General features: G+C 34.1%; 2 protein-coding genes across 4 annotated transcripts; one reads left to right on the top strand and one right to left on the bottom strand.

Moving 5' to 3' along the window:
- Positions 1-1032: 1032 nt before the first annotated feature.
- On the bottom strand, positions 1033-9643 carry LOC113760165 (primase homolog protein). Of its 3 annotated transcripts, none has more exons than XM_027302734.1 (13): positions 9328-9643; positions 9096-9232; positions 7641-7696; positions 7507-7558; positions 7330-7410; positions 5364-5444; positions 4347-4427; positions 3361-3426; positions 3164-3280; positions 2512-2559; positions 2321-2406; positions 1829-1889; positions 1033-1449 (listed from the first exon to the last, which is right to left on the bottom strand). In XM_027302734.1, the coding sequence occupies exons 1-13, from the start codon at positions 9524-9526 to the stop codon at positions 1351-1353; spliced, it is 1164 nt and encodes a 387-aa protein (XP_027158535.1). In that variant the 5' UTR covers positions 9527-9643; the 3' UTR covers positions 1033-1350. The 3 variants fall into 3 exon arrangements, with proteins under 3 accessions (XP_027158535.1, XP_027158534.1, XP_027158536.1); XM_027302733.1 differs by having other exon boundaries at positions 2315-2406; XM_027302735.1 differs by lacking the exons at positions 9096-9232; positions 9328-9643 and having other exon boundaries at positions 2315-2406; positions 7330-7400.
- A 6479-nt stretch (positions 9644-16122) lies between these two features.
- LOC113760138 (putative leucine-rich repeat receptor-like serine/threonine-protein kinase At2g24130) lies at positions 16123-17877 on the top strand. Its single transcript, XM_027302709.1, has 2 exons — positions 16123-17365; positions 17453-17877. The coding sequence occupies exons 1-2, from the start codon at positions 16123-16125 to the stop codon at positions 17875-17877; spliced, it is 1668 nt and encodes a 555-aa protein (XP_027158510.1).
- Positions 17878-19863: the final 1986 nt, after the last annotated feature.

Below are 19863 nucleotides of genomic sequence, written 5' to 3' on the forward strand. Positions count from 1 at the left end.
TCCGTTGCATATGCTCTAAGAATAACGAAGTAGGGGTTGGTTGCAGTGGTCAACCCTAAGCCGTTTACAATTTTATAGAAATCTTTATTTATTTTTTTTATAAAAATACAAAAATGGTACAAGTTCTAATTAGGATCTCTCATGTGCGTTCTAGATTAATTTCTTTTAGAAAAGGAGAGTTGGAATTTAAAAATTAAGAAAAGGAAAATGGGATTCGAACTAGGGACTTCTATGTACATTATGTCTGATCTAAACTAAAATTAGTCATTCATGGAAAAACGTACCAAATTTTACGACGTTTTCTTTTTTTTTTCTTTTAATTTTTACCATGTTCATGAAGCCAAAAAAGAGAAAAAGTACAATCGATCACCTCTCCCGTCTAGCAACCAAAAAAAAAAAATTTCTCTTTCATAATGGAAAAAAAATACAATTTACATGTCAAGTTTTGACTATGAACGAATTTGAATTCATGTTAATAGAGGTGCATAATTTTTTTTTCTACATATAAGAAAGAAGGTTGAGATGTCTTTTGAATAAAATAGGAAGTAGTTATGCCATAGGTGCTATAGATTTACTCTTGCATTTTATCTCTCCAAACTACAATCAATGTTTTATACTCTCATTTAGTGCTTTGCACGAAAGGCCAAACTACAATCAATCATAGGCGCTATAGATAATTTACTCTTGCATTTTATCTTTCCACACTACAACCAATGTTTTATACTCTCATTTAGTACTTTGCACGAAAGGCCAAAAAAAAAAGAAAAGTTCAAGAAAGCCCTCAAACGAGCAAACATTTATCTTTCTTGTTACTACATTTGCCAAACCAATGTCCATTTAGAACGATCAAAAGATTTTAATTATGTATAACATCAATTGTTTCAAAGCAGTTTCTATCAAAAAAAAAAGACAGCATCTCGTGAGGTCCTTCATGTCTCATTACATTGAACTTTGATGCTAGGTATATGAATAGGTAACATCAGAGTTAGCAACTTTGAACACAAAGTAATCGTAGTTTTACCCAGCAAGATGTTAAAGAGCACTAAATTTACTCTGCATTTGCAATACGGATGAACAACAGAATGGGTACATGCAAACCGATGCACACCCATGAAAACACTCTTCACATGCAACATTTTATCCCCATCTGTTTTTGTTAGAGCCATTCTATATATTTCTTAAACAATTGGAGTTCAACCCTGTAATGGAAGTTCTTGCATCTGGAAGATGAAACCTGATGCAAGAGAAATTGTCTACATCCTGCATCTTTGAAAATGATGATGTAGTGTAAATTTTCTAGAATACTACTAACATCCATCATTGATTACCATCTGCAACATAAGCATTCTTCTATACACCTTGGATGGTTTCATTGAAAAGGTACATGTGATGCAATTGCATGCTGTAGATTGTTTCTCTCAGAGCATTTGGCCCTAGATTCATGAGAACCTGTAGCAAGAAGCTTCAACATTATTTTAAACAGAAAAAACTTGACACAATAAGTATGCTATAGTTGTTGACTTCTTAGAACCTTCTCTAGCTTCTTACTTTCTAAAGTAAATTTTCAGTATCTTAATCTAGAATGTGCTTACCTTTTAAAATTATCCAGTTCTTCATAATTTCAAACTACTATTAATTACGATTCTAAAAGCTCCTATTAATAGTTTTCTTGATCAGAAAGTCTTTCTTTCATGTCAAAACATAGAACCTAGAAGTTATTGCTACATTTGCTTCTACATACTGAAACAGGTTCTGAATAATGACGGATACGGATGAAAATTAAAAGCCTCAAAGAAGTTCAAGCAGAAAAGGAGAAAATGTATTAAACCTCATTTGCATCTTTGAAGCAGTTGATTTCATCTTTCTTTGGCCAGTGTACTCTCCAGCATCTAATTGCAAACATATAACGTACAATTTAGAGGATGACAGAAACCTACAGTAGTACATTTCATCTTAAGCCTGTATCACTAAGCAAGAAATTGGATATAAAGGTCTAAAATCTAAGACACAGAGCAAGCACACTATTTGATTTGCTAAAAGGGTGAAAGCTGAACATCCCTAGCATCCAAAATTATCAGTTAATAACTTCTTCATGGCATTTGAAAGTTTTATGGATATTATGAATTTCTTCTAGCACGTAAACTTACGGAGCAACGGACTAGGAAATCATATATGCACTCTTTGACCTTAACCATTTGTTAAAGGAGAATAAAAAAACGTTGAGTTCGACTTTGACTTCCAAAAAGATTGACACAGTTGGCAATTCATCGTATTCAAGAGCTTTTTATGAAATAAATGATATAAGACACTATACTTTGACCTTTCTCTTCCTAGTCGCCGTGCTAGTTCTTCAGCTAAAGCATCACCAGACACATCAGCATCAGTAGCAATTATTATGCGCGATGCCTAAAAGAAAAATATCATTAGTGATTAAAGTAAATTAAGTATAACAATATTGTCTCGTAAGTGCAAATAAAAGTTTTGAGCAGACGTCAGCTTTCTATAGCTTACCTTGTTCAAGTACTTTTTGCAGTTCCATATATACTGAAATCCAGTGTCCTGGCTCACCAATATGCACAAGAAACCAAGAATAAACACTGAATCCAGTATATAATAAATATTGACATTTGGGGAAAAAAATTCTGAATTCAAGTTACATAAAGATCAACAAGCTATCGAAGTAGTAGAAATAGCACCAGTGTAGAACTAAAAATCTTCAAATGCATAAATTTATGACTGCTGGCACTTGTGTTACTTATAATGGTGGTCTCTCGGGTTATGACAATGCATGTTTAAATCGACCAATTTTTTCAAAAGTTTCACGAGTCTTTTCGAGATCAATTCAAACCACCAAATACCTTGAAAAATCCTGATTTCTCGTGATTTTTTCTTTCATAGAAGCAGCTATCAACACGAAAAACTAGCACAGGAATTGCGAATAGTCAAGAAAAATTTATGTACTCAGGCTTCATATGTTCAGGAACGGTGTAACCTATGCCATATTTAGTGAAGGGGATCAACTTTGTACTCTCAAATAATAGACTGGTTTAATTAACAGGAGTTTGAGTTTGAGTAACAATCAGACGTCAAATCCATTTCAGGAAGCATTATGGCTCCTCAGCCTTAGGTTTTAACAGCTGGTGAAATTCAAATTAGAAAGAACCTTTTCCAGAGTCGGTAATTCTTTGATAGAAACTGTCTGTGGCGCACCAGCAGGAACACTCACGCAGTTAGAAATGCCAGCTTCTTCCAGTGAGAGCTTGTCTATCTCACCTTCGACCTTTGATGGTATTAACGATGTCAAAACAAAGACAAAAACAAATGTGACAATCAAGAGTATGAAACCATTACAGTACTTACAATGATAACCTCATCTGCTTCTTTTATGTCATCAAGTCCATATAATGTCTTTTCTGTACCCTTCTCCTGATAATCAAAAGGAGAAATATCAGCAAAACAAGGCCAGCTTTGAAAAGGCCTGGATAACCTTCTTTATACTCAACTGAAATATATTGGATAATACCTTATAAAGAATTAGTTAAAAAACTGATAAAAATTGCAGTAAACCAGCTAAGAAGAAAAATCTTAATTTTGTAACTCTAGAATGTTCATTTAACCAATTCTTCAAACAACCAGTGGTGATAATAATTAACTAAATCAAACAGAGAAATTAGTGTGTTTAATGACTACATATTCCGTCAGATAGAATGCTGCAGAACAATGGACATAGCGTTCAAACAACTGTTGTAGGACTGCATTAAGAGCCATGAATTCTATCATCAAGGTTAAGCTTTTCTCTCCTTGCCTTTTTCATCAAGTTCAAAAGGTCTTTTTTCTCCTGGACTCTTGAGCATCAAATATCATCACGTGATAGAATACAGGCAATCAATTATACAAGCACCACTGTTTCCAAGTACGAAGCAAATTCTCAGAATTAGTCCTAGTAAGTTAACAAAAATTTTAATTTTGGTTTACCACTTCCTCTGAGGTAAAAGTACATTAGATTTCAAAAGTAGAGAGAGAGAGAGAGAGAGAGCAAAGATTTTAATCTGAGAAATAAAAAAGTTCTAGCCAGCCGAAAGCCATTAAAACTGCTTGCTACCTTCAAAATTTCAAAAGAAAAGTCTAATTAGATATTCTCCTAGGTATATCCCTTTGAGAGCAGAACGATAGTGGCAGATGCTGATTTTTAAGGAAAACCTCTCTCCCCACCCCCCATCCCTTCCTCTCTCTGATTTGCATTTAACAATTGAACATCCTACTTTCGTTCAAATCTTTGAGAGTCAACTACTGTCTTCCTGTTACATATTCATGCTCCTGGAATTCCAGAGGTTATGTTAGATTACCTGCCAAAAGCTTTTGTCCATAGTTCGATACTTGCAACCAACAATGATTCCATTTCTCCTGTAAGTAAAAGCAATAATATCCTGCATGCACACAAATTAGTACTTCAGTTAATATATGAAAAATAAATTAGAGCTCTTTAACTATGCTGACTTTAAAAGAGTGGAAATGGTTCTTCAATTGCTTAGTAAAAGCTTCAATCTGGAGTTTATTTACAATAAAGAGAATAAGAATCTATGTTACATGGACTCTTCACTTTGCCCTGCCGCACCCTTGTCTGGCTCTTCACTTTGCAGTAGAGTAGCTGTGTCGGCAGGAGCCCATAGCCGAGTCCGGGTAACATAGATGAGAAGTGTACAATTTGATTCACTAATTCTAAGACACTAGTACATTCAATTCATGAATTCAATATGTGGGGAGTATAAATTAGCCTATAAAGTGTAAATATATGAATGCACAAATTTAAAATCTCGTAAGATCATATGAGATAATTGTAAAAGTGACCGCATAACCCAAAATCATTTTATACGTTACAAGTGGACCGGCTTGTTGTCAACAATTGCAAAGAGAAAGTCTGAAATGAATTTAAACTCATTACTATGTCTGAGGTTAGCAAGGTGACACCAGTCCAATAATTGATTCAAGCTCTAATAAAGCTATACAGCATGCCATTTTTTAAAAGTATCCAGTGGTGAGAAGAATTACACGATGATCAGCTATAGGGAAATCATTGTGTGGTAAACGTACTGAGAATATATACATGTACTTATCCCGAGAAAAGGAAAAGGATTCTCATAAAAGAAGGTCAGCTAGATGCTAGTCAATAACTGTTCAAGACATTATGTCCAAAGTGATCAATGTAGAGAACTAGTTCAGGGCTACTTTTCCTACTCCCAAAGCTGAAGCACTTTTCAGTCCCATATCCTTAATTGACTCTTTTTGCATTAGTCACATCAACTTGATTAAAATACTCCATCTATCCTACATAAGGTGCACAATATTGGATAGTGATATCTCACCTTCTGACCTGCCACTTGCATAACACAATTTTTCTCTAGTGTTTGTTTTGATATCATTCTCCCAGCAAAATATGCAATCAGCTGAAAATTTTGGAATAAAAGTAAAGCAGCATCAGTAACTGAATTCATCAATTGCTAAGCTGATGTCTATAGTTTAGCTAATGCAATTGTTGCACGACTAATTACAGTAAAAGAAGGGCTACAGTTGATCTTTTAGTCTGTGCGCATACTGTCATATATAGGCACCATTTTACCAAGCTATTGGCATTTCACAAATCATAATCATTTTATGTTTTGCTGTTAAATCGTTGAAAAACAAGAGACAAGATATGCATGTACAAGCTTGAAGAGCTAGAAATAGTTTCGTATGTTTAATGCTGTCCATCTATTTCCATGTCTTCTTTTCTCATCTTGAATTGCAAAAAAATGCAACTTCTGACAAATTTAAGGTTTCTATATAAAGCTTTCACTTGCTATTATGTCACACTCTGGCATCATTGTGGTTTGCAAAATCAGATCATTACCTCTGTTTCTTTACTCATTTATGTTTGTTTTATCTTTTCTTTCAATTTGTTTACTTATTTTTTGTGAGCTTACTCAAAATTGTTTGACTGGAGAGTAACAACAACAACAGGAGTGAATTCTCATATTTTATTGAAAGTTCTTGTTTGACATGAAATAAGTTGAGGTGATTGTTGAAGGTGAACAAAATTCAATAAAAGTAAAAGTATAGGGATTAGATTATGCAAAGAAGATAATCAATGAAATCAGCTTTTAATGTCTGCAAACACTGATTTAATAGTAAGGATAAGACTACCTCAACAACTGAATGAAAAAGTAAAACTTTTGACTGATGATAGTGACGACATGTCTGGGAGAAGCAATAAGGCCAGAGGAAAACTCAGCTTGGCAAGAGAGAGTAATAAGTTAAACAAGTCCACCAAACAAGCAAAGTTTACTTTATATCTGAAAGTGGTTTCAAGTTCTGAGTGAGATTGACAGAACAGAATTTTAGAAATTTTTATGGGAAGTTTGGTCGTGCTAAAGTTGCCACAATTTTTTCCCATTACCTGGTGCAGTTAAACCTGATTTGATGAGGACCTTCTCCATCTTCTTGCCACAAGTGCAGGGTCCAAGAGCTTTATGTTACTGCTCAAAAAATTTCTAAGCTAAAATGATTGTTCCTATCAAATCTTGCTTTGGTGTAAAATTTGAATGATCAAGATTAACAGGTGCCATGCAGTCTGTCTTCTGCCTAAATACCAGGTACTTGAGATAGACAATTGCCCTGAGAATTTTTACTCCCTCTACCTCCAAAGTAAAACCTCAATACCATCAACTTCTCACTTTCTGGACTTTGGCATCCAGACATAATAATTACACCCTTATTATTTCTCTGTGTGGTAAAACTTTCCTCTCAATGGTTAAGCTTGGGAGGGGATAAAAGAGTTAATTAACATGCTCAAATTCAAGTAGATACCAAACAAATCTCCTTCAAGTGCAGACCTGACTGCCAGGGAATCGGCTTAATGTTAAACCTAGTAGAGTTTTCTTAAGATAAAAAGTCTCAGGACGAATGTAGAGAAGGTGGCCAGATGGACAGAATATCTGTCCTAGGAGTAGTAGTCAAGCTATCCTCAAGGTTGGTTTAGGGCATACTCAGTTCTGTTAGATAGTAAAAGATGGCTTTTGAGACCTTTCTTAGACATGTTAAGCAGCTCTGATGTGTCTCCTAGAGAAAATAAATAGGTAATGATTACAGTTCTAACACTTCTTCCTAGATCTAAGAAGGCATGTCCCAAAGTGCACTTGCCAACATTCTTGGTTCAGAAAAAGGAGAGAGAGAGAGAGAGAGAGATTACATTCTGAACTCCAATAGATGTTCAAGGAACCAATTAATGACTGCATTCCAAAGGAAAAGGGGTCAATGGACTCTATCACCTATAAGAACTGACAAAGTTAATACCTCATCTCCTAATGGTTGTAGCTTCTGCCTTTTTCCAAATTGGTTATCGCCACTAATGTTCGTCCAACTACCTGGAATAACCTGCAACAAAGGTTACCATCCGTCCAATGCGACACTACTTTCATTACTTAGAATGTGCAATATAGGGGGGACAAATTGAAACCAAATCTCAGCTACCTGGCCTGCCCATCCACATTCATCCGTAAAACACCTCCAGATTGCCGAAGTTCTAAGGCAATGAGATTGAGCAAAAATAAGGTACCATTCATCAGTAGCAGGAAGTCATGCAAAAGACTACTGAAGGAACTTACCTATCTGGGGTGATATGAAAGGATAGACTCCTCACCGATGATCGTCCACCTTTACACTGAAAAGCTTTGCGGTTAATGCAGAACATCAATGAAGAAGAAGCCAAAACAGCCCGACCAAAAGTAAAGTTCATGATAGACTGTTATTTCTTAGAAACTGATATAGTATATTGACCTGTAAAAGCTTACAATAAAGGATTTTTACTCCAAAATAGGGATGAATTACACGTTCTAGGTGCCCAGCTACTACTAAAAGATGCAAATGGCATTCAGACAGCCTATGAATTGCTTTGTGCAAATTATTACACATAATATCATATGCATTTACAGCTTGAAAACGATAATCCCATTCATATACTGCCTCTCAATCCCAAATTCTTGTGAAGAGATAATCTGGTGAAATGTTTTGATCTCTGAAATGAAGCCTAATTGAACTCCATGATTTTCTTTTAGATTTTAATGGTAGAGCTCTCCTGTTATCTAAACATACACCATTATTATCTTAAACTTTGTAGTGCCCTTACCCTTGAGCTCTGGCTGTAAGCAACAATTGACCTAGAGTGACACAATTTAAAAAATGAACTGAAGTGACTGAATAATCTTAGAGCTCAAACAGAAATGTAGAAGGATTACTGGATAAAGAAAATTCAGGGACTCAAAAGTGGCAAGAAATATTTGGAATTTCAATATGATTCCTAATATCTGATATCGTTTGTGACAAAACAACGTTATTGCTTATTTTCTCAAGGATACTATGATTTATGCATCAAGCATCTATTATTGCCAATTAATTCTTTAAAAATTTCTCCTGTCCAAGTTTACTTCAATGTTTTGTGATTGTTAGTCATCATTAGATGGTTATTCTAAGCACCAGAAAGCTGTTTCCTACATTAGCATCATAATTATCTCCCTAATGAGCTTGTTTAACTCAGATATTGTTTATTCTGCAAACCTTTTCTTTTCTTTTGATGGCACAAAATCCTTTCCTTTTGCTTCAATGTACATTCAGGAGCTTCTTGGTTTCTGACTTTCTATCTTGTCACAAACGGAAGAGTTTACATTGAGTTTAGTGGTAAAAGGAATTAAATATTTTTCGGCTCCAATGATAAAAGTTCCATTTTTCTGCCAAAAAAATTCACCAAAAACATTTACAATCACTTCATATTGTTATCCCAATCAATGCACTTTTTCCTTCAAATTTCACTATTTACATGAGAAAAAAAATGTATAGAAGATTACAAAAGGAGACAGGGGAGACATGATCCCTTAAGCTAATGAAGGATAACATAATCATCAATTAACTTATTAATCAACTAGTTAAGCATGCTTTCTCTTAGGCTGCAAATATCTCCACAAAGTCAAAGGAAACTACTTCCAAACAGCAATAACAATTCAAGTAAGACCAAGAATTCAACAATCAAATTACAAAGAACATTATCAGGTTTGCAAGCTCGATACCTTGGGGCAAAACAAGAGATGATACTGGCCAGGTGAACAAGAATTGTAGTAATTGAGACCAACTTCATCAAGTTTCTGCTTCAATTCAGAATAATCACTGGATTCCTCCTGTTCATGATTCTTGTCCTTAAATTCAGCTGAACAAAGAAACCCAACCAACAAAATCAAGAAAATGAAGAACAACAAGATAGAAAACTATAATCGGATTGACACACGATAGAACCAAACTAACCTCCAGTCTTTCTTTGAGAAATAGAACGAAACCCATTATTGTATAATGAAATTATTGAAATGGGTTTGACAGGGGAGGCCAAATAGATGAGAGGTTGGACTTTAAATTGGTGGGAAGTAAAGGGATTAAGCGAATAAACACTTGGAATAATGGCAGTGATGCTATCTTGATGTAGTATTGTTCTTGAGGGAAGAGGCATTTGATTTGAAGAGTTTTCACCTGTGTATCCTTTCCATTGAGTTTTCAGATTTGCTGAGAGAGATAACAGCAGCCTTATCCTTCTTCTATCTTGCTGTTCTCTTCGGGATTGCTGTTATTTTTTTTGGCTCATTGTTGATTTATAGCGGGAACCGGGAAGAAGGTAATGAGACTAATTTGTTTGGTTCACGGGATGATACAACAACTAATTCTAATCCTATGTCATTTTTTTTTTTTTTTTTTTTATAATTATGTCATTTCTTTGATAATTCTAATCCTATGTCATTTCTTTTTATTTTTTTATAATTATGTCATTTCTTTGATAATTCTAATCCTATGTCATTTCTTGTTTGATTGCATAATTTGGAGGATAAAATAATCCCGCAAGGGCAAAGAATCCGTAGCTGTCTCGACTGTGCTACCGGAGGCTTGAGGTGATATGAGTTTTTTTGTTTTTGTTTTTTGGTAATCCGGAACATGTCTCGAATCGAACCCTTAGGATGGCCCCATGTGAGTCACAGGATTTAAATCTAGGGTAAGATTTGAACCTAGGACCTCAAGGGTTCTTAAAAACTCACTTACCGCTGATATAAGTTATTTCGAGATAAGTAAGAGGTGAAATGATAGAGAGGTGGTATGAGTTATTGCTAGAGATAAGTAAGTGGTGAAATAATGACAATTAAAACTTATTTACCTCTACTATAATAGGATAATGCTTTCGCTGTAATATTATCTAATTTTTGGACTAATTTGCACCTTTTAATCATATAATAAAATTTTGGATGAATTTGCACCTACTAATAAAAAATTAAGTTTTGGACCAATTTGCCCATATTAATGATATATCATAATTCTGGACCAATTTGCCCATACTATTAACAAAGCTAAACTTTTTACTCATTTGCCCGTATTAATGAAATAACTAAACTTTTGGAAAAATTTGCCCTTGCTAATAAAAAAATTTATGTTTTGAACTAATTTGACCAATTTAATGAAATAACTAAATTTGGACTAATTTAGCCCTATTATTAATAAAATAAAATTTCTACTAATTTGGCCTATTAGTTAATTATATAACCATATTTTCTTGATCGATTTTAATTCATAAAAGGTTGGACACGTAAATTGAGACTTGTAACGCATAGGTTTGAACGCAGCCCAAAGCAAAAGACTTAAACACATAGGTTCGGCTCGGAACCGTACAAAACTTAATTGCGGGTGTTCTTTACAAATGTCAAACTCATGTTCAAAGTACACACACATAACCGTTTACAAGTGAAGTGTGGACTTATCAAAACCCATTAACACCTCTATTTGTAGGTTCGCCAAAAAATGGTCTATAAATAAGTAATCCCAATCTTTTTTTTTTTAATCTCCAACCAAACACATAATGAGGCTATTTTTTGAGACTTCATATCTAACAAAAAGCCAACCAAATACTGGATAACAACATTAATTATTGAGGATGACTCAATCCAAGATGAATAATTTGAGGATAAATAATTCCCTCTCATCTTTGGGGGTTCACGACACAAAAGAAAAAGAAAGAGAAAAAATTTATAAGAGAAAACTTAAGGAATAATTTGAGAAACCTTTCTTGAGATTTTTAACAATTTCACTTACCTCCCTTCAAGTTTGAATAATTACACTAACCTCCCATAATGCGGTCAAATATGACTAACCTCCCTTCAAAATTGTAAGAATGTGGAAATTAAGTTGAAATGGCTTGTTGAGTTTGTTAGGATGCCGTTTGCAATGGTTGCAACGTGGATAATAGTCATGAGCGAGGTTTTACTCTTTCTAACAAAGAGGTATTTTAGGATTTTTTTTTTAGACAATTTTAATATACTGGATCTATTTTGTTACTAATAGAGTAATAATAAGGGAAGTAGGTATAATTTTTTAAACTAGAGGGAAGCTGTCTGCAATAGTCATAAACCTCAAAGGAGGTTTTTGAAATTATCCCACTTAAATTATAAGAGAAAGTTTGTTTGAGTTTTGAAAATGAATAAAATGATTTTAGATATATAAGGTAATAAAAGTTTGTTCGACAGCAGCCTACACGTTTCTCTTCAAAAAACATTTCTAATCTATAGCTCGATTTTTATCCTTCTAAATCCGTTTATTTTCTTTCGTTTCTATTCTACTAAAAAACTCCCAAACGAGTGCGAAGTTGAGTTTCTTGTCCTTTTGTTTCTCTTTTTGCCCAAACCTCTCCATCCAAACAAATTGTAAAGATGTTTGATAGTGCTTAAACTTGTTTGAACCCTTAATAAATCAAGCCTAAATTGTCGATAACAGTTTGATTCATTTATATCCCTACTTATAATAACTGTCAATCCAATCATGTCAATGAACAATTGGAATCTCAAGTGTTCAATTAGTTTTCATAACTTCCAATTTTCCTTTTTCATTGTGTCCATTCCATCATAACTTGTTGAACACCTCATAGTAAGATTAGGGATTTGGACAAGTGGGAGAGGAAAAATTCGCGCCCAATATATGAATCCGTTCAATAAAATTATCCGAATATGCATGTATGTGAAAGTGTTGATTTTTATATGTTAGTGTCAGTGTTCCAATCAAACAAAATATATAAATTCAAATCTGTCAAGATTAGTGAATAGCTGCACAAAAATAACATACCCTACCCAAAAGTACTTTAGTCAATATTGGCTCATAGCTGGCTTTTAGTTGGTCACAACCCTTTTTTTTAATATATAATTAGGAGGGATCGAATTCGAAATCTCTCACTTACACTTCCTTTTCCTGAACCACCTAACCCATTCCTCAGATGCTCACAACTTTGAAAAGTTTGAGTACAAAGAATTATTCAATACTGATTCCAGCATTGAATAGATCGGGGGATAGGAAAATTTGTCACACCACAATCTTTTCTTATTTTGTAGGTTGAGTAAGTGTTAAAAATGAGGTCAGTTGTGTCAATTGAGCGAATATGGCCATAGTGGCTGGGATGGATAACTTGTATACAAAAATTAGCAGTTCACCTTGTTAGTCTTCTTGGGCCCAAATAACTCAATTTTCTCCCATGAACTATTTGTGTCAACAGATTGGTTCCATCCAAAAGTTGAGATAATGGGTGTGAACCAAAAAAAGACTCATAAGTAGTTGTTAATGGAGTTGAAGTTACCAAATTTTGAGGTATCAATATCAATTTATGTCGATTGCTCTACATATAATTCCTCAAGCAGTATTTTCTAAACAAACCAGAGACAACCCAAATTGATCTTGTAAAAGATCCGCTACAGATTGACAATTCTGCAGGATCTTGTTTGTTAAGTGATCTTATAATTTTTTTTTCAGCCTTAACAAAATATTTTATATACATCTTTCGCCACAAATTGCAATTGAAGTTAACAAATAGCAATATTTGATTAAAACACTTTTTTTTGACAATGAATTTGAACAACACGATAACCTATTTGTACTTGCTTAATCATGAAATTTAGACACAACGAAAGAAAACGCCAAATATCATGAGATTTTTTTTTTTTTTTTTTTGTTATTCGTCGGGTGCATATTGCACCGGAAGAGCCACTTATTATGACAATTGGTGGAAGGCAATGTTTGAAACCTTGACTGATTTAAAACCTTGATCTCCTACCCACCAAGGCTTGGTGGTGGCCACCAGCTTTGGGCTGGTGGTTGCCAAATATCATGAGATTGATACACGAAAAAGCCATACTACCCTCTATGCTTCAACTTGAAATTGAGCAAAAACATGAGCGAACCCATTATTATAATGAAAAACCTGAAATGGGCTTGGCGGATGAGGCCTAATAGATGAGACGTGGGACTCTAAATTGGTTGACGCGAATTAAAACTTAGGCAAATGGGACCGGTATTATTAAGGTGTACGTAAGTTTTCTTGAGTGATGGTCACTTGAGGAGTTTTTTCTTTTCACTACAGATTTGTATGATTTTTCAATGGAATTTATGAACAGATAAGAGTACCCTTGTTGATTTATAGCAGGAACTGGGGAAGTAGAATTTGAAGGGTGGATTTTGCATTGGATGTACAAATCATTAAAAAAATCACATTTAATTGATAAATGAGCAGGAAAATGATGTAAGAAATTTATAATCTCTATTGTGGATTACCAAAACAATGAAGAGACAAACACAAGCAGCAACAATTATGTATCATCTACATTTTATTTAGGGATGATTTCACAAACCTTCCCTGAAATTTATGACAATTGTAGATAGCTCCCCTCTAATTTCGCGTAGTACAGTTACCTCCCTTGGTAACTTAAATGACTACTATACCGTTAGCATTATTCTATGTTTAAAAACAAAAGTTCAAAACAAAAAGGAAAAAAAAAGGCACTTAAATTTTATAGTTTCTAGTTTTATTATTCCCTCAATTGAGTGCTATCAAATTTATGGCACAGCTATGCTATTAGTCTCTAAAATTACCACTTTTTTCTCCCTCACTCTCAATTATTTCCTCTCAACAATAGTACTATATGTAAAATTTCCACTTCCAATTATCATTTATCAAAAGTTGCGTCGGGTTTAAAAATTGAAAACTAGATAGAAGAATGACTCCTCCATCTTAGAGAATTTAATTTTTTTTTTTTTACCTTTTTAATAGTTGTATGGTTGTTTATTCGACTGCGAACGGTAGCTAATTGCTTGAGAATGTTGTTTGTGCCGACTATGCTTGATATTTTAGAAAAGTTTTCCATAACTTGCCTCTAAAAATAGGAGATCGTACAAAGTTTCTCTTCATGCCGCTTTGGAAAAGTTTTTCTCTTTTATTTTGTTTGTTTGCCAAGTTTGGAGGAGGGCTTACTTATTTATTATTTATTTGAATAAAATTTGGGACTGGCATTCCTCTCCTATATACGGGGTTTGTTAAAAAAAAAAAAAGTTTGATAGAGGGCATTTTAGGACATTCATATGATATATTTTGCTTACATCATTAAATTGGGTTTTTGTGTTGGTGTCAACATGTAAAGAGTTAACACCAATTTAGTGTTAATTTTGTGTGTTTTCAAATTTGCCCTTAATAATAGTCTATTGTACAAATTACACTTTATCCCTCTATGATATAGCTAAATTTCACAAAATCCCTCTATAGTTTTAAAAACTATATATAATCCTCTTATAGTTTGAATTTAAGTGTCAAAGTGACGGAAATGATCATCCGTAACGAAACCTATAAAAATGTCAAAATTACCCTTGTTTAAAAACTAAAATGGTTGAAATGACTAAAATATATAAATATAATATGCATGACACTCTAATCCCGTATGATTTTATATTTTACTGTGTAACCTCCCCATAGTTTAGTGCTTTACCATATAAACTCCTTATGGTTTTCAATATATACACATAACCCCTTTATGGTTAATAAATAATTTTCAACTTTACATAGGGGTATTATTGATATTTTAGTTGACTCCGTTATAGATTAAATTCCGTCACTTTGACACTTTAATCCAAATCATAAGAGGGTTATGTATAAATTTTGAAACTATAGGAGGGTTATGTAAGAAAATACTAAACCACAGGGAGATAAAATGTAATTTGCCCTAGTCTATTTGTACATTTTATTTATGTAAATGTCAATTTTATGTATGTATTATAAAAATATAAAACCAAATCTCATAAAAAATAATTTCAACAAATATCTTTAAAATTTTTAAAAATATTTACTTATTGTTGCACACGCATTGAGTGTGCCTTAATCACTAATTTGAAATCAGTGGGTAGCTTCATGTAATTGTCGTACACCCCATGAGATGTTTGTGAAATTATTCCTTTTTATTTAAGTTTGTGCATCTCAAAATTACAAGGTTTAATGATTATTTCATTATAAATGAATTTTCAGTTATTTTGAGGATTAATGCTAGTTTTTTTTTTCCGTTGTTACTATTTTCAGTCTATGTTTCGCCTCTTGCATAGTACTAGCGATGATGGCAAACCTGATGTTAAACGAAGCATTAATTAATATCTCTTTATAACTAATTATGAAAGTTTATTTTGGTGATAGGATTATGGATTTTTGTGTTTATATGTGTCTGTACTTTACTTTATCTTTTTTCCTTCCAAAACTAGGTAGATATAGTAGTTATCACAACTATCCATAGTTGATGCCCCAAAGTTATGAATAGTGAGGCAAAAAAAAAAAAAAAGATTAAAACAAGGAGAGACATCACGCCATACACCAAACAGATGCTTTCCTGTAGATCAAGCAGTGACCAATAAGCCTTAGCAATCTGAAAATTTTTCTTGAGATGAAAACTATTCTTGAGTTACCTTAATTTGTAATTTGTGGCTTAATTTTTTTTTGCAATGATCAATATCCAGCACGTTTCTTAGGCAGAAAAACATCCACGAATTCCATCTCATGATAACTACCAAGTATTGGATGAGACTCTAGATCACAACTGAATTCCATGTCTAGAATTGCATCACTTGCCCCTTTCCATTCTTAACCGTCAGTAAGTGCTAGAACGTGCAAACATGGCTTTATATGAATCAAACTGTTGTCTTCCGCAATCAGAAGATCAAACAGAAGTTTGGCAAATGCAAATAGTAAAGGAAAAACAGCACTAACTCAAAAAAATGGCTTCCTTTTCAGCAACTCTTTTTCTGATCCTCTCAGTATTTTTGGACTCAATTGTACCCATCATTTGCCCCTCAGTCATAGAAGACCTTAACAACTTGAAACCACCGCCAGACTTCAACGCAACAATCACAAACAATTGCATCAACAACCCTTCACTGAGATACTGCAATGCTACGCCTTTTGATCTTGAAGAAATCTTCAAGTCCACCATTGTTGCTAGCCATTTGTGTAACATTTCGCATAATCCAAACTGCGTTGAATCATTCCCTAAAATAAACCTTCACAAGAAACCACACTTAGCTCCTCTTTATCTGTCTTTCACTTTCTTCTGGAAATACTGTCCCTTAACCATCACATACATTGATATTTCGAACAATTCCTTGAAGGGGAATTTCCCAACTGATATCTTTTACTGTTCACAGATTCGTGATCTTGACTTAAGCCATAATAATTTCGTTGGTGATGTTCCTGTAAAAAACCTTTCTTCGCTTCCTAATCTCACTTTTCTGAATCTTTCATACAATCATTTCTCAGAAAGTGGAAACTTGGATTCTGAGTTGTTTAAACGTTTTAATTCTACGAGTTTTATTCATTCTGGTATTTTCCCTGATCATAGCAAGTTTAGTTTTAAAGTTTTCTTGATTCTGGTGGTTTTACCTATCTTTGTGCTGGTAATGGTGTTTTGTTTATGCGTATTGTGCTCTTCGCGACTGGATATATTACCTGGGTGTTTCAGAAGGAGATACGAGTTCACACCATCAATGCTAAAGGCAGCAACAAAAGGATTTTCCAAGAAGAAATTGGTAGAGAAGACAAGTTCAGTTGATGTTTATTATGGGATTTTGAGAGATGGAACTGAAGTGAGAATCGAGGTATACAATGAGAGTCTTTCAAGAGAAGATGCTCGCAGAATATTTGCTGAAGGATGTAAGATTCTTTCTCAACTAAGGCATAAGAACTTAGTTAGAGTATTGGGATGGTGTGATACGCGCAGATTAAGAGCCACAGTTAGTGAATGGAAAGATGGAGAGAATGTGGAGACATGGCTTAGAAATGCTAATCCATCATGGAAGCGCAGAATGAAAGTAATGGTTGGGATCCTTCAAGGAGTGCGTTATCTTAATGAAGAATGGCCTCAAGTTGAGTGTGATCTTAAGACTAAAAGCATTTTACTGAATGATGATGGAGAGCCCTTAATATCAAGGTTCAAAGTGGATGATGGTGACAACAATACCAAGAGTAAGTAATTGCCTTATCTTCCATATATAGGCTTAATATTTGCCTATTTATAAACCATATATGTGCTTAATACTTTGCTGTTTGCAGGAATATTCAAGTTTGGCTTGTTTATACTGGAGATGGTATCAAATATGAGGCCAATGGAAGAAGTTGAGAGTAGTGAGGCTGGTTTTGTTCAGTGGTTTAGACTTCACTACCCTCAGAACTTTGAGAAATTGATTGATGAGAAAATGAAAATGAAAGAAACAGTCGTTGATCAAGCCAAAGAAGCAATTGAACTGGGGCTGTTGTGCACTGATCTATCAGGGGTCCGTGAGCAACCAAGCTGGGACCAAATCTCCTATGTGCTGTCAAAAAGTTCTTGCAAGGCCTTGGCGGGTAGCGATCACAGAAGATATCATCAGGTGGATGGAAGGAGGAAAGCCAAATTCTTGCAAACAGATGAGTCAGATGATGAAATTCGGATGGATCCGCATTCAAGTGTTGATCATAGAAGATTTCTGGTTGTATAGTTGGTCACCAGATGACAGGTGTATACAATCAAGTAGATGAACATTAACTAGCATGAAACTATGTGATTGTTGTTTGATTTGGATTATATCATGGTGTATTATTGACTTATATTTGGAATACTATCGTGCATCAGATGCAAAATAGCTTTTCTTTTGGAAAGATTCTTGATTAATTCTCTAACATTATCAGACTTGGATAATGTCCCCTAACCTAACTTGTGCTGCATAGCAGAGTCAACAGAAGACTCGCCAGATTCTGGTCGAAGAAAGAAGATTACCTCTTAGGGTACGTTTGGTTCTACAGAATTGGAATTGAATTAGAATTGAAATTCTATAGAATTTGAATTCTATGAATTGGAAATCCAAATCCTTGCAATTCTTTCGTTTGGAAAATGCATAGAATTGATACGGAATTTATTTGAAATTCCAAATTCTTTGTTTGGATGAGAGAAGAATTCATTAGGAATTAGAATTGTTTTCATGAAACATTTGCTTACATAAAATTTTTTTTTTCTTTTTTTTATATAATAATTTCTTTTTTCTTACATTTAGCTAATTTTTACAAAAAAATTAAAGGAAAAAACCAATTTGTACCTTTAATAATTTACTTTTTCTTGCATTTAGCTAATTGTTACTCAAGCTTTAATGAAAAATGCAAATTACTTCCTTTTTTGGCAAAATATCAGCCAAAACCCCGAATTAGCTAAGATATTCAGGCAAAATTATAACCAACAATGACAATATAAATAGAAAATATTGCAACAATGATAATATAAATCGACACCTGCATATCAAGAACAGAATACTTGTGCTAAATTGCTTGCTTAAACAACCATCATAGATATAGAGGTTATATACACTGTAGTGGAAAAGTAGCCCCCATTTCTGGCTACTTTAACATTGAAATGGTTTGTTAGCAATCGAAACTTTTGGCCTCTGGAAGCAACACCAGTCCTAGCCATTAGTAGTCTCTTGGCATCTGAAAAAAGCAAACATTGATACAGCCAAATATTGATATAATCCATGACTACTATAATGAAAAAAGTAAATTACTAGTCCTTTCTAGCTTCAAAGGTAAGACAAGAATTCAACCAATTGTGGATTTCAAAAACACAAAACAAAGGAACCAAGCCATCAACTTCAACATTGAAACACCAAGGCACCACCACTTTTCTCCTCCTTGCAGACCTACGCAGGCCATCAGTTCACAATGTTTCCATGCCAGGTAAGGGTGACTGTAAAACGGCATAAGCTCAATGCTAAATTAAGACCATTTTCCTTTGACAAATAATACTTGAATAAGGACACAACGACCATTTTGCTTTAGCTGTAGAGCAAATGTACCATTTTCACAAGAAATGAAGCACCTGCCTCTAGCTTTTCCTCTTGCTTCTTAATATCATTCTCATCTAATATTCAGCGCCTTCCAAGAAATTTGACGGGGTCACTAATTTGCTACAACAAGTATACAATAATCTCACCTCCTTTAAAGAACAAGACACTGCACCTGGTGTGAAAAGTTAACAAAATAAGGAAGTAGAATTAATAGGCTTAATCATGGGAAATTGCAGTTATATCCAAGGCTTACATACAGATGTTACTCTACAAGCAGTTAGTTTAAGTTCTTGTTCAAGTAGACCAGGCTCTGCTTCATTTAATTGGAGAAAACCTCTCTCCACTACCCTGTAATAAATTCAATCGTGGGATTATTTGTAAAAGTCATTACCGTTTATAACATACCTTGTCGCTAATTTTATCATACACCAAGTGCTACACAGCTACTGTTACAGGACTTTTATCAGATTTTGCATGGACATCCGACTGCAATAATGCTTTCTGCACAGAGTTCCAAGTGCTACACAGGTCACAGACAAAACTTAGTGGAGAAGTGTAAAAATACATAAAACTTTGACTGATGAAGATGCATATAACTGAAAATTTGATAATGCAAAACTCGGGGGTTTCTGCTCATGTAAGTTTCTGATG

The sequence above is a fragment of the Coffea eugenioides genome, chromosome 2, assembly GCF_003713205.1.
Source record: "Coffea eugenioides isolate CCC68of chromosome 2, Ceug_1.0, whole genome shotgun sequence".
Taxonomy (NCBI): domain Eukaryota; kingdom Viridiplantae; phylum Streptophyta; class Magnoliopsida; order Gentianales; family Rubiaceae; genus Coffea; species Coffea eugenioides.

What these genes read in the sequence shown, in the direction of transcription:
- LOC113760138 (XM_027302709.1), top strand. Translation starts at nt 16,123, where the DNA reads ATGGCTTCCTTTTCAGCAACTCTTTTTCTGATCCTCTCAGTATTTTTG. An exon ending in TGGTGACAACAATACCAAGA is followed by an intron (nt 17,366 to 17,452) that starts GTAAGTAATTGC and finishes TGCTGTTTGCAG; the next exon opens with GAATATTCAAGTTTGGCTTG.
- LOC113760165 (XM_027302733.1), bottom strand. Translation starts at nt 9,526, where the DNA reads ATGCCTCTTCCCTCAAGAACAATACTACATCAAGATAGCATCACTGCC. An exon ending in TTTCATATCACCCCAGATAG is followed by an intron (nt 7,559 to 7,640) that starts GTAAGTTCCTTC and finishes TCATTGCCTTAG; the next exon opens with AACTTCGGCAATCTGGAGGT. An exon ending in GCAAAAAGTACTTGAACAAG is followed by an intron (nt 2,407 to 2,511) that starts GTAAGCTATAGA and finishes TTTTTCTTTTAG; the next exon opens with GCATCGCGCATAATAATTGC.